This window comes from Sarcophilus harrisii, chromosome 3 (assembly GCF_902635505.1).
Source record: "Sarcophilus harrisii chromosome 3, mSarHar1.11, whole genome shotgun sequence".
NCBI lineage: Eukaryota > Metazoa > Chordata > Mammalia > Dasyuromorphia > Dasyuridae > Sarcophilus > Sarcophilus harrisii.
In genome coordinates, this window is record NC_045428.1 from 272,841,404 (window position 1) to 272,856,054 (window position 14,651).

Genomic DNA, 14,651 nt, shown 5'->3' on the forward strand with positions numbered 1-14,651 from the left:
AATTACATAAGGCTGGAATAAGCAACTCCTTATGTGACATTTTATATTGTTTTGCTATTATGTATTATTTTAATTTAAATAGAACTTCAGCTTTATATATAATAAAGATTATGTTTTTCATTAGGTCTTCTATCCTTTTCATTTTGTTAATTAAAAAATTAAAGAGTGTTCATGTTTCTAGACTATAAAAATGCTCTTAAATATTTTACAATATTAAAAACTAAGTGCAATTGAGAATTTTTTGGTAAATGGAGACAAGCAAATAAGATCTTTATTGTCTTTAATTCTATCATTGAATTCTTAAATAAGCTAGATGGCTTTTCAAAATATTTAATAAAATATTTTCAAAACTGACATTGTCTTGAGAATGACTATTTTAATTTTTAAATTATAAGTAAAACTATTTCTGGGCTGGCAATGGCAGAGCTACATTGGTAACTCAGGATAAGCAAAAAAAGTGTTAATAATCCATTAAATGATAAATATTTCCAAACAAAATATGTCTAATCACAACTTGGGGTCTTTGGGATGGTATCTCAACTTTGAGTTAGGATTACATCAAGCAATTATATGATTTCTAGACTAAACAGGCATATTAGGTCATGAATCTCAGGTCTGCAATGTAATTAAAAAAAAATTCTTTACAAGGAATTCAAATTGAATGGTAATGAACTTCATAGGCTTTCTCAAAAGGAAAAAGGACTAACTGATTGATATTATGTTTAACCATCTGTGAGAAGCTGATTTAAGGATTTTCTTTTCATTTAAAAAGATTTCAAATATCATGCCCTCTTCTGGATAGAAAGTATTTTTTAATAATACTGAGTAGAAGAAAATGAATTCCATCCTAAAAAGAGAAATCACCATTCTATCCAGTTCATCTGGTAACTATGAGTTTATTCATTATGTATTCAGCTGTCACCTGAAATAGTAAATCTGACTGAAACTGTCATTAATCAGACACTTTATAATGATACTGTCATTAAAATAAAAAAGGTATTTGGTGTCCTTAGTTTGTTTTTTCTAATGATTTGAATTTTTATCTATAGAGGTTACTCAGTCTTCTAAATATATTATTTAATATCACTATTATTTCTCATACATTAAGCACTGTGCAATGCAATCAATGATATAGGAAAACCTTATATAAAACCAAACACTTGACTATATTATGGCTGAGCTAAAAAAAAAAAAACAATTGAATAATAATGATGCAAGAATGACACCTGACATTATAAAATTATTGTAGTTACATAAAAACCTTAGGTCTCTTTATGTAATAATTTGGATCAATAAAATTCAAAATTAATTAAAGGTTTGGCCCTCATTATAAATAATATTTTTTGTTGCTTTTTTGGCATTTTTTCAAAATCATTACTGAGAAGTAGGTTACATTCTGATAGGAGAAAGCACTGTATACTCTTTACTGCACATTTTGACACCTATAATTTTGTAATGTAGAATCTATTTAAAATAAGGATATTATATTGGGCCTTCTGTTTTTGTGAAATGTAGATTTTATTTTGTGCTATTTAATCTTTATCACTTTCCTTATTTTTCTGTCCTCTTCTCCCCTTTAACCTGGGAAATGTAATCATCTCACTTGCATAGACTTTTGTGGCATGGCCTTATTCCTACAGTATATTCATCTTTTAATGTGGCTTTGGTATTACCTTTCCTTCTGATACTCACATACCTGTTGAAATTCCAATGCTTAACAAATGCCATCTTAACTGAGTTAGGCATTATCTTCCCTCTCTATGACTACAAAATTTCATTTTCTACTAGCATGCCTCTTGCACTTAATGAATTTCTGTAATGCAAATTCTTATTCTTTACTTAATTTATCACTTGGCAATTGGACTGTTACCTCTGTGTCTGTGTGTCCTTGCATTGATTCTTTATTTTAAATCATAAGCACTAAAAACACACAGAATAGTCATCCCATCACAGCTCCAGACATACAGAAGTACTAAATCAATGTTATTACATAATGGTCAGAAGAAACTATCTGCATATGCTATTCTCTCGATTCGGCACACAATGTTTTAAGTATTTTACGTAGGACATATTTAATAACCATTTCCATGAAATTCTTATCTTTATGAATTATATTCCTCAACATGGACAGGGTGAATACATGCTTTGTGTAAGATAAATAATAACATTCCTATTGCAAAAAATATCAAAACCTAAAATGACTGATGAATATTTTTTTTAAACAAGCTATTCACTAAAGGCTTGAAAAAAGAAGAGAATCTGTGTTTACAGAAGTAAATGAGAATATGGATCAATTTGATAAGTTCTATGTTTATAATAACATTATATATAACATAGAGAATTTTCTACCCTACTTATTTTCAAGCAAAGAAAAATTCTTGCTAGATATTAATTTTTTACCAAGAAATATTTGCTGAAAATATTATTTTCCTTTATAAAACTGATTAAGATAAAGTTCATCTTTGCTCTAGATGAAAATAAAATAAAATGCATAAAAAAGGAGAGAAAAAGTATAATTAGCCTTATTAAGGAAAAACAAATGACAGAAATGTCCTTATAAATATATTTTCTCTCTCTACCACATTTTACATTTATGCTCTTGTTTATTTCATTTTTCTTATTACAAATACTTTATTTCCCTGGAGAGAAAGCAAAAACATAATCAGTTTTAACCTTGATCATTTTCCCACTGTGAATAACTTTAAATATGAGCCATAATATAATGAGTTTAAACTAAAGTTAATTAAAACATGCTGTTTGGATTATCAATTGGAAGAAGACATTCAAGATAGTCTTTTCAATATCATACTGACTAGAAATGATGCTCTTAAAAACCATTTTATCTGTTGATATGTATTTATTGAAATAGTAGTAAACACTTAGTTATCCCTAAGTGTTATTTTATTCTTAGTTATTATAAGAATGAGGATCCATAAGTTATCCTAAGAATAAGGAATAGAAATATATCTGCTTTCAAAGAGGATGTTAAATTTTGAGAAATTAATATAAGTATATGCATATAGATAAAACTTTAGTGAGGAGAAAGTCAGTCATAGTTGTGCTCATTCTCTAAAGTATAATTTTTATACCTGAAGCTGTGATTTGAAGGCAGAAATATGGTATGTGAAAGGAAATGAGGAAATTGTTTCAAGACCAAATTGTTGGAGAATAAGAAGTGCAGACTAGTAGGGAGCCCAGTGTACCCACTTAGGTATAGAAGGAAATGAGAAAAGTCAGATTAAGTGAGAATAAATGATTTTGAGCAGGCAATAATCAAACATTCAGATTTGATCTCTAAGGAGGAAAATTATTATAGGAAATGATTTTAGCTTTAATATATAGCATATTTTCAATAAGATGGGGATAGTACTCTGGAAGGTAGGAAAAAGTAAAATTTGGTAATTATATGTAAAATATACTCTGGCAAAGGTTTTGATGATGTGTGTCAAAATAAGCAGACATGCACAAATATTTCAAAGAGTTAAAAAATTTAGGAAGTCAAACATAATAAAACACTTTGAATTTAGCAATATTTTTGATAGTAAAGCTCTGTTTGAGTATTAAATCTCCAATAGTCAATTTATTTACACTTTTGTATAATTATTTATTTATGTGTGATTTATGTGTTATAATTTATTTAATGCTTTTGAAATGTTGTTAATGTTTAAAACTTATAAAAGTGCAAATTCAAGTAATTAAATTCCATACAAATACAACATTTGCCTTCAATTTGAAAATTTTCTTCTCAACTTAAAGTCTTAAGGCTTAAAAAAATTACTTTTAGACTCATTTTCAGAAATTCATATACAAAGGCATGATCATTTTTAGATGATTGCATGATCCACATGCAATTGTGGATTCAGAATCCTAATGCACAGGCAACTGATATTTCTTCTAGAACTAACACTGCCACCAGGCTTATAAAATTTTTGGAATCAATGGGCAATGAATTAAGGTATAGATTTCATCAGTAAATGTGTGTGTGTGTGTGTGTGTGTGTGTGTGTGTAAGGAAGTAAATAGTTCAAAAAATAGGCAGGTGGAGAATGAAAATCCATTCATTCATTTAATCAATAACATTTATTAAGTACTCACTATGTGTAATGTACAGGTCTTTAATATGCATATTTCATGAATTTCTTCTAAAACAGACTGAATTTTTGTCATGTAATTTATTTACATATTTATTTCTTAGCACAGACAAAACTATATTTAATAAAATTATTTTGAACAAAATGTAGTATATGTTATTAATCTTAGCAACTTGTCACATTGATTTTATCCTTTTCTCTTTGCTTTGATTGCTAAATTCAGGTGTCATTTTTTAAAATACAGCAACTGTAATTCATAAAAATACATGGCCATTTCATTTTTTTCATGGTTTTTTTAATGGTTTCTTTTCAGTTTAGCAAATGTAAAAGTACTTAAGAATGAACACTAAGTGTGTGCATTGCTGCATAGTTATAACTATTTATGGCTGTGAATATCTGAAAACATATGCTATCTGATTTACATTTTAAGGATGATGAAACTGTCATATTAGTAGGGTGTAGCATGCTGTGAAGAACTCCCACAATGCTGCAGTTGTTCCAGTCATATTCATCCTTTCGTGCTGCCTTTATAAAAAGATATGCAATGCTGAACATGATTGATCCATACCACAGCTGCAGCCTAAATTAAAGTGAAGTTTTAAATATTAATATTTCTCTGGCAGGAATTAAAAGTTATTTTCCCTATGCTCTATAATAAAATTCATTTGGGAAAAGGCTCAGAGAAAGGAAAGTAAGTAACAGGGTAATATAAGAAGTGTTTCAGCTACTGTTTTTCTGATGAAATCCTACTTATAGCTAAATTCAAATAGTCATACTCTGTGATGACATAAGAAATCTGCAGAGAAGAATCCAAGTCCTCAAATGAGTTAATTATATTACTATTAAATGGCAATTATATTACTAATAAGTGGCTTGAAACCTGAATCATTCAAATTTTTTTTCAATTTTCCAATTCAGATGTGCATGCATTCCACGATTTTGGTTCTCAGGTGCCTTGCTTTTTATCTTTTGAAGTCCCTTTTTAAAGTTTCACCAACAGGTACTAAAACCTGTTCTCCAACTTCAAAATTACAATATCCATTTTATATAATGGCTGAAAAATGGTAGCCCGGTTTCAAATTGCTGACAGTTCAAAAAGAATTTATTTTAAATAGATAACTAGTGTCCTATAAGGATTACAAAGTATCGACACAACATATTTATAATATTTTGGAGTTGTGCCAGAGTCAGTAAACTGTTGAGAGTTTTCTTCAAAGTAGTTTTGGGAATGGAGAATTTGTATTTTTCTGGAAGAGGGGAGAGAAGATGAAGGATCAGTGTCATGATGCCCCCAAAAAACTCTGTTTTGGAGCATCATGGGAATTTGTGAGGGAGGAAAAAACTCTATGTTTATACAGGAAATATGACTATCCATAGTGTCAAAATAGTTTTTCTCTGGGGAGTTTAGCCAGAGACTCAAATTGAAGTGAGCTTTGCATCAATTACAAAGGAATATTTATTTATTCAATTAATAATTCAGCATTTTCACTTTCCATGTGTCATAATATTCCTTACTTGAAGAGTAGGACCTGCTTGCTATAGAAGAAGGTAAGCACAGCTTCTTTTCATCTAGGAGGAATAGCTGTGGCACTGGGAGAAGGGAAATTTCCAAGGAGGGAAGATGAAATGCAAAAACAAAAAGTCTACAAGTGAAGGATCAGATTAAAAAAAACCCACATGCAAATGGGTTAGAAAAGCAAACTAAATGGAAAGAAGGAGAGAAATAAAATATATAAGAAAAAATTCTACCCTAAGAAATAAGAAATTAACAGAAAGAGAAAAGAGATACATATGGGGAGTGGGAAGGAGGGAAGAAATCTTTCCAGTCTTCTCTGGACTGTGACTACTCACCTGAGGCACAGAAAATCAAGCTACATTATATCTGCATTAAAGCATATTCATGAATGGTAAAGTATAAGCAGCCTTATAAGCTTCCATCTAGAGCATCTGTACTTTTGGATAACTAAACTATGATCCTTATTAGTGGACTTACATTAGCCTGTAAAAGACACATGTTATGTGGTTCCAGATAAAATCCCTTTCTCCCCTCAAGCTATACAATATTTTAGTAGTAAGTAATAAGAGATTTTGTTTTTGTTGTTGGGGGTGGTGAAGTGGGGAAGCAATGACTAGTCTTGTAAAAAGGTCCTAGGGAAGACAGGGATGGCTGAAATGAACTCCAGTTCTTAAGAAGTCTGTCTTTTAAAAAATCCAATTGGGATTGGGTATTTACATCTAATGGATGTCTACATCCAATACTGAAAATGACAAATGTGGATAAGAGGAGGCAATAGCATATCAAGATTGGGGGGGGGGGGAGAGAGAGAAGACTGCAAATAAGAGAGAAAATACTCTTCAGCAGTTCCTGACACTGTATCATCAAGGACCACATAAAAAACCAGCGGTGACTTGTGTTTTTTTGCCAAGAGTCCAATCTGCAGTGAACCAAGTGGGGAGGAGATGGCAGAGGGGGTGAACTGGCAGCACTGAAAACAATTGATTTCGGCCTGCCTGGAGGGTCCCTGGGGGAAATCCAACAGCGTCTCTTCAATCCCATTCGCTTCGTGCATCACAAAGCAGAGCAATTCGCCAGAGCCTCGGTGAGCATCCTCTGCGTGGACTCTGGGGGAAAGCCCTGCAGCTTCTGCCGTTTATTACCACCACTCGCGACACCAGTCTAATACCGCTGAAGCGCCTCACCATTTCTAAGTATCGCCTCGGAACTAGTGTTCCTATTTGTCCCGAAATAGCAAATTAGAAGGGTCAAGGGGAAGGGGGGAGGAGGAAAGGTGGGAAAAGAGACCAAGAAAAGGAGGGAAAAAAAGAGGGGGAAGGAAAAGGTAATTGGGCGAGAGATTTCCTATGGGTATTTGGAGTCTTAAAAGGTAAAGGTGAGATCAAAACCCAACAGATTGAAGGATTCTCACATTAGTTATTTTCCTTCATATTCCTGTAACTGGGGAAGAGGAAGATAGCAGTAAACACGATTAAAAGGCGACATAGATAAACCACGCTTTGCTACCTGCTTGAGACAACAGATCACTTTGAAAGTCTAAGCTTTCTCGCCCCCGCACCAGTATCCTCAGATTGGCTCTATCCCTGGCAAGCTCTGCGCCAGCAATAAGATTTCTCCCCCGATTTGGCACGGATTTGTCATGTGTTTTCTGTGTACTGGGACAAAAATCTGTGCAAAAGAGATCTATATTCCCGTAGGACGCCCTCCCCCCCCAAAAAAAAACAAAAAACAAAACAAAAAAAAACCTCGTCTCCGGTAAACACACCTGCCTAACACTCAAAGGTAGGAAAAGAGAGGGCCCCAGCTTGGTGGACTGAATTTAAAAAAAAAGATGGGGATTGTGTGGTAGGGGTGTGTGTGTGGGGGGGGAATATATTAAAGGATAGTCAAGGAAGGCTCCAGTCCTGAGATCATTCAAAATGATGGCGGGGCTGAGGGCGAGGAGGGAGGATCGTAGGTCTCTGGGCCAGAAGAGGTTCCATTAGGAATGCAAAACAAATGCCTAGGTTCCGAGGAGACACATTTCTATACCTATTATCCATGCCCTGCAGAGTATTATTAAACTAAAGAAGATATGACAAATTAATTGAAAAATGGAATTCTTCCTCCGTCCCTCTCCCCTTTCTTCCCAATCCTCACAATCTGAACCATTGGAATTACCTTTCATCCAGTCCACCACTTGACTCGGCGACCATTTGCTCACTGGTTCCATAATAAGAGCCATTGGAATAGGATCGATTTCTTTGTCAGGCGAGGAACTCGAAAAGAAAAAGCACCTTAGGAATCTTATCTTTTCCCTTCTGGTTCTTCTTCTCCCTCAGAGAGGATAGGGTGATCTCTGGGTAGATGGATGGGTGGAAGCAGGGGAACCGAAGGAAAGGAAGCCTTATTGTATCAGGTTTCCCGGTAGCACTCCCTGCTGCAAATTCTCAGCGAACCTAGAGCATCAGCGACAAGCAGCTCAGCCCGGGAGAGGGAGGGAGACGCAATCAAATAGCAGCTCTCCTCCTCCTCTTCTTTCTCCTCCTCCGCCTTCTGCTCAGTCCCTTCAGCTGTTTCCCCACCTCCTCCTCCTCTCCTTCCCTCTCTGTCTGTCTCTCTCTATGTAGAGTTCCAATTCATACTGCTGTCTTCTCCCGTGAGGGAGGGAGAGGAGAGGAGGGGGACGTTGAGCACGCTCAGACGTCTGCTGCCCTCACCCGATGCTGCTGCTATTGCTGCTGCTGCTGTTGGTGACTGCTGCCGCCAGCACAGTTCCTAGGTGCTTCTTCTGCAAGCAAGGCTAGGGTTAGGTTAGGACGATTGGGCGGGAGATTGTTTGACCAAGGCTTTGAAGACGAGCCCTCCAGTCTCCCAACAAAGTCTTCGTGTCTCTTTCTCAAGAGGTCTAAGCCTTTCCACTCGCACCCACGACCCCACCCCCAAGCTGCTCGACTTGCCTCATGCAAGGAGATTAAAATCCGAGGTACAGCACACAGCCTAGTGGAAATAATAAGGTACCACTTGCCACCAAAAATGTCCTATTCGAACTCCTTTAAATGAGGAGAGGGCGATAGGAGAGAAAGAACCACCTCCAAACCTCTCACCTCCATTCTCTAAATGTTAAGGGGGCGAGGATAGAATCCTCAGTTCAACTAGTGCTCTGTGTGTGTGTGTGTGTATGTGTGTGTGTGTGTGAGGTCCAGGACTGTGGGGGCCGGACACACCAGAGGAACACCACCTGCATTTTCCAAATGAGCTCCCACAGTCTGGGATGCACTTCTGACTGCAGCTGTGATAGCAGCAGCAGCCTCAGTTAGAGGCCCCAGTGGGAGTAAGGGGCTTCTTGGGGAAAGGGAGAGATCACGATTCCGAGAGAAACCAGTGGCGAGGGGTGCACCCGTCACCTCCCCCACCTCCGCCGCCCCCCCCCCCCCCCCCCCCCCCCCCCCCCCCCCCCCCCCCCCCCGCTCTCAAGCAGTTCAGCACTAGTGGGCAAAGGTATCGAGTTACAAAAAGCCTTTATTCTGGCTGGAGAGTTGCACTCTGTCTCCGTCTGCCGGAGGAAAGGGGGTGGGGAAGCTGGAAGAGAAGGGGAACACCGCTGGGCAAGGAGATTACATCAACAACCGCTGCAGCACTGCCAAACAGCGGTGGCGGGGGTTTCCTCCTTCCTTTACAAAGCGGGCTACGGAGGTAATTTCTACAAGCCGTCAAGCGGCCACAGTAGTCGCTTCTGAGCATTTAATGTAATTTACAGCAGGCAGAAACCATTATTGGTGATATACCAGCGGGCATGAAGGCAGAAAAGGGGAAGTGGGGAGACGATTTTATTTCATCCCTTTCTGAAATGGGATGAGACTTTTTTTCTTTTTGAGAAATGCTGATTGTACACGTGTGTGTATTTACATGTGTATGTATGGATCTATATTATTGATGGCTTTATGGAGATGATTATATGTATGTGCATATGTGTGTATATATATCCATTCACATATAACCGTATATCCATACACATATATATTCAGCAGTTATCTTTCTCTCCCTCCCTCCTTCACTCCCTTTCTCCCTGTCTCTCTTCCTCCTCCTCCTTCCCTCCCTCTCTCCTATTTGGAAATTCTATTCTGTAAGCCCTCGGTGTTAAAGGATTTTGCAGACAGAACTGAACGTTAAAAACAAAAAACTCCAAAAAGATAGTTCACAATTCTGGATGTAGAAATGTATAAAAGAAAAAAAAATTAGCAGCTTCTGAAGTTATTCTTCTTTGTGTATGGGTGAAACAGCGGTTTGAGCACTGGATTCCGAGTCAGGAAAACCTAAAAGACACTTATTAGATATGTGACCTTGGGCAAGTCACTTAAATATTGCTCACCTCTGTTAATTTTATCTGTAAAATGAACATGATGATAGAAGCTAGACTCAGCTTTGTTGTGAGGATCCAAGGAGATAATAATTGTAAAACCCAGATCTGGCACATAGTAAGCTCCCTAGAAATGTTTTATATATATATAATATATATATGTGTGTGTGTGTGTGTGTGTAAATATATGTGCATATATGTACATATATTTATGTACATAAATATACAAACATTGTAGATTCCTAATGAGTGTTTGACTATTGACTATATGTAGACATTTGGCACACATAAAACTATATGTATAGAGATATAGGTATGTAGAGATATTTATGTTCCCAAAGGGCAAAAATTATATTTTGGCCTTTTCTATTTTCTCATACCTTAAGTGCCTGGAGCATAGTTAGTGCTTATTAAATACTTATTGGCTGTTTATATTTATGCAGCTATATATCATACATACAAAATAATAACTTTAGAAGCTGCTAATTGTTTTTAAAAATATATGCTTTTACATCCATTCCTTATAATTTAGCATTCACTCCTGTCTGCAAACTCCCTTTACACAGGGGTTTATAGGATCTTTAGATTTAACTTAGATTTGATTTAATCAAAACTGAAGTAGTATTCTACATAAGTGAGAAGTGGAGAATAGCAATGGGAATATAAATAATTAATAATTTGAGGATACTTCATTTAAATTGATTTTTAACATTTACATTGACTACCAAATAAAGTATAGTTGAGTAATTTTCTTTAAAAAAATATATGAGGAATAAGAGGACTCTGGAACCTATCCTTCTTTAATTACAGTGCCACATATTTTTTTCTGATCTTGAAGAACCCTACCTTTCTACTCAGACACTATAAAAGTTCTTCCATTAATGAAAATTCCTCATTTTCTATAATCCCTTTCCTTTAGTCTGCTATTTGGAAACATAGAACAAGCTCCTTTAATACTTTTATAATAATAACTGACATTTATACAGTGCTTTGAAGTGTTTTTTATAAATCCAGCTATCTTGACTTTTAGAACAGTACTTTCCTCTCTCCCAACCCCTATAACACACTTGTTTGTCCTAAATGAGTTTGTCTTCCCCTTCCCCCAGCATTCTATTCTACCTATTCAAGGTAGGCTTGAAGGAAGGTTGAGGAAGCAGGTAGATTTATTGAGGCTGCTAAATCAACCTTAGTCACTGGGCCTAACCTGTTACATTTGTATCTATTTGGAGAGGAAAAATTCAAATAGGGTTGGACTAAGATCAGTGACTTCCATTAAGTTTGGTGATCCAATTGAAAGAGGATGTTAAGTTTGTTTAAATTGCCTTTGGGGAGAAGCAATGTTTCCTTGTTCCTCAAACACCTCTAGATAACATAAAGTGTACTGTTTCCTAATTTTGTAAAGTAAATTATATTGAGAAGCAAGAATTAGTGTTTGGGAGAAATTTGTTTGTAAACAAATGACTTGTTGAAACACACCATAGTTTTAAGGGATATTAAGTTTAATCTGAATTCTATTTATTTTGGCTTTCTTTTACAACACATCCAAGACTACCAACATATAAATTAGTCTTCTGGCACAGGCCTTAAGAACAGTATTATAGGACATTTTTAAAAGCATATTTCAATCCAAGAATGAAACTCATTTGCAATAAAAGCACATATAAAAATTAAACTTCTACATGATTTTAAAAAATAAATCTATGTTTTCATAAGTATAGGGTGTTCCAGTCGAATGATTTTTTGTATGAATGTGTATCTGTGCCAGCTCCGTCATTTTTAATGTTAGAAGGCTGTTTAGGGGCATTGAGAAGTTAAATGACTTGTCCAAAGTTACAATAATAATTAATGATCTTGGTAAGACTTGAGGTGATCTTCCAAGGTCAAAGATCAAGTCACCATATTGTATCACCATTCTGAAGAGTGTTAAAGAGTAATGAAGGCAATTAGATCCATTAAGAGGCTCTGCATGCATCTCAAACTCAACATGTTTAAACTGGTATTCATTATTTTCCCCATCTTGCCCTCTCCTCTTCTGAACTTACCTATTACCGATAAGGAAATCACTATGCACTCAATAGGTGAGGCCCATAGTCTCAATGGCATCCTCAATTTCAATTTTCTCTTGCCTTACCTATCAGATCCCTTACCAAATCTTATCATTTCTCCCTTCACAACATCTTTCCTACATGACCCTTTCTCTTCACTGTCATAACTATCATCCTGGTTCTGACTCTTATCACCTTATGCTGGGGCTATTGCAATCCCTTTCAATTCATTTCATTTCCTTTAAGTCTGTCCCCACTCTTCCATTCAGCTGCCAAGGTAATTTTTTCTAAGCTGTTCTCCCACCCATGAGTTCCAGTGATTCACTGTTATCTCCACGATCACATATAAAATCTTCATTTAAAAATTTAAAATTCTTCATAACCTTTTCCTTCTTTATCTTTGAATCTTCTTAGACTTCCTTTCACATATTCTAAAATACAATTAGACACCCCTGGTTACTGTTCCTCCAACATAATAGGGGCAGCCTGATGGTGCAGTGGATTGAGTCAGGTATACCCAAGTACAAATCTGGCCTCAGACACTTAGTTGCTGAGTGATCTGGGCAAGCCATTTAACCCTGTTTGCCTTGGTTTCCTCATTTATAAAATGATCTGGAGAAGGAAATGGCAAACCACTCTAATATCTCTGCTAAGAAAATCTCAAATAGGGTTATGGAGAGTCAGACATGAATAAACAGCAAATATCAGTATGGTACTTCCCTTTATTATGCTTCAGTTCTTGCCGTCCTCCATTTCTTGAATGTTCTATCTTTTATTTCCACATCTTAGTTTTCCTGGCTTCCTTCAAGACTTAGCTTAAATCCCATCTTCACAGGAAATCTTGCTCAGACTGCCAGCTACTATTGTCTATTCCTCTGAAATTTTATACATACATACACACATATACACACATACACATATATGCGTATATATTAATGTGTATTTGTATGTATATTTACTGTATACATGCATAGTATACAAAATATACATGTGTCTTGTATGTGTGATTCTGAACAAGTTATGCAAACTTGGTCTGCCTTAGGTTCCTCACCTGTAAAAGAGGGATAATAAGAGTACCCACTACCTACTGTGGTTGTATGGTTGAAATACGATTTTGTTTGTAGAGCACAGCACAGTAAATGGTAAGCATTATACCATGGTAAGTATGGTATAAATGATGATAATGAATATGTATCTAGATATTCATATGTTGTCTCCCCCATTATAAAGTGAGCATCTTGAAGGTAGAGACTGTTTTTACTTTTCTTTCTATTTCCATTGACTAACAGTCCCTGAACAGAGTTGTGTTTAAGAAATGTTTGGTGATGTGACTAAAAGGATCAGTGATGAAAAGTGATACCTACTTGTGAACAAATCCAACCATTCTGGAGAGCAATTTGGAACTATGCTCAAAAAGTTATCAAACTGTGCATATCCTTTGATCCAGCAGTATTACTACTGGGCTTATATCCTAAAGAGATCTTAAAGAAGGGAAAGGGACCCACATGTGCAAAAATATTTGTGACAGCCCTTTTTGAAATGGCTAGAAACTGAAAACTGAGTGGATGCCCATCAATTGGAGAATGGCGGAATAAATTGTGGTACATGAATGTTATGGAATATTATTGTTCTGTAAGAAATGACCAGCAAGATGATTTCAGAGAGGCTTGAAGGGATTTACATGAACTGATGCTAAATGAAATGAGCAGAACCAGGAGATCATTATACATTTCAACAACAATATTATATGAGAATCAATTCTTATGCAAGTGGCTATCTTCAGCAATGAGAGGATCCAAATCAGTTCCAACTGTGATGAACAGAACCAGCTACACCCAATGAAAGAACACTGGGAAATGAGTGTGGACTACAACATAGCATTTGCTCTCTTTCTGTTGTTGTTTGCTTGCATTTTTGTTTTTCTTCCCAGGTTATTTTTATCTTCTTTCTAAATCCGATTTTTCTTGTGCAACAAGAGAACTGTATAAATACGTACACATATGTTGTATTTATCATATACTTTAACATGTTTAACATGTATGGGACTGCCTGCCATCTAGGGGAGGAGGTGGAGGGAAGGAGGGGAAAAAAGGAGGGGAACAGAAGTTTTTGCAAGGATTAATGTTGAAAAATTACCCATGCATATGTTTTGTCAATAAAAAGCTATACTAATAATAATAATAATAAAAGAAAGAAATAAAAATGATTCCTAACTCTTGGCAGTTTGAGATGTATACTTTTGGAGAAAGATCAATATGGCAATTATTTTTGTTCAATTCTGCATATCTATTCAAAGGGTTTTATTTCTTTTTTTCAGTAGTTATGGGAAAAGAGGAAGGAGAAAAATGAATTTTTGTTTATTGAAAAATTTTGAAAGAAAGAAAATACTAAAAAATTGAATTTAAAAATAACATGTTGGTTGGACTATATCAGAACTGGTGAGGAGAACTTGGAGATTTTAAACTTGAAGCTTATGAACTTAAAAAAAAATTCAATAGCTGTATTTAGTTGAAAGTGGTCCATGGCTCAAGAAAATTAAGAACTCTACTTCTGTATGAAGCCCTTATTTTTTTTTAAAGATGTCTATGAATCATTTGGAGTTTTTCAAAGGTCACTGTGAGTTAGCAATAGAGCCAAGACTCAAATATGGATACCCTGCTT

The 14,651-nt window shown here is 35.7% G+C and overlaps 1 protein-coding gene across 10 annotated transcripts in view; it reads right to left on the reverse strand.

Annotated features, from left to right (window-relative positions):
* CNKSR2 (connector enhancer of kinase suppressor of Ras 2) overlaps positions 1-8,575 on the reverse strand; it is a 315,200-nt gene extending 306,625 nt beyond the window's left edge. The window contains exon 1 of one of the 10 annotated variants that reach the window (XM_031959496.1): positions 7,767-8,575. In XM_031959496.1, coding sequence (XP_031815356.1) covers positions 7,767-7,830 — 64 coding nt within the window. In that variant the 5' untranslated portion in view covers positions 7,831-8,575. The remainder of the gene's footprint in view (positions 1-7,766) is intronic. The other 9 variants (XM_031959493.1, XM_031959498.1, XM_031959494.1 and 6 more) reach the window with 9 other exon arrangements.
* Between the last annotated feature and the right edge of the window lie 6,076 nt (positions 8,576-14,651).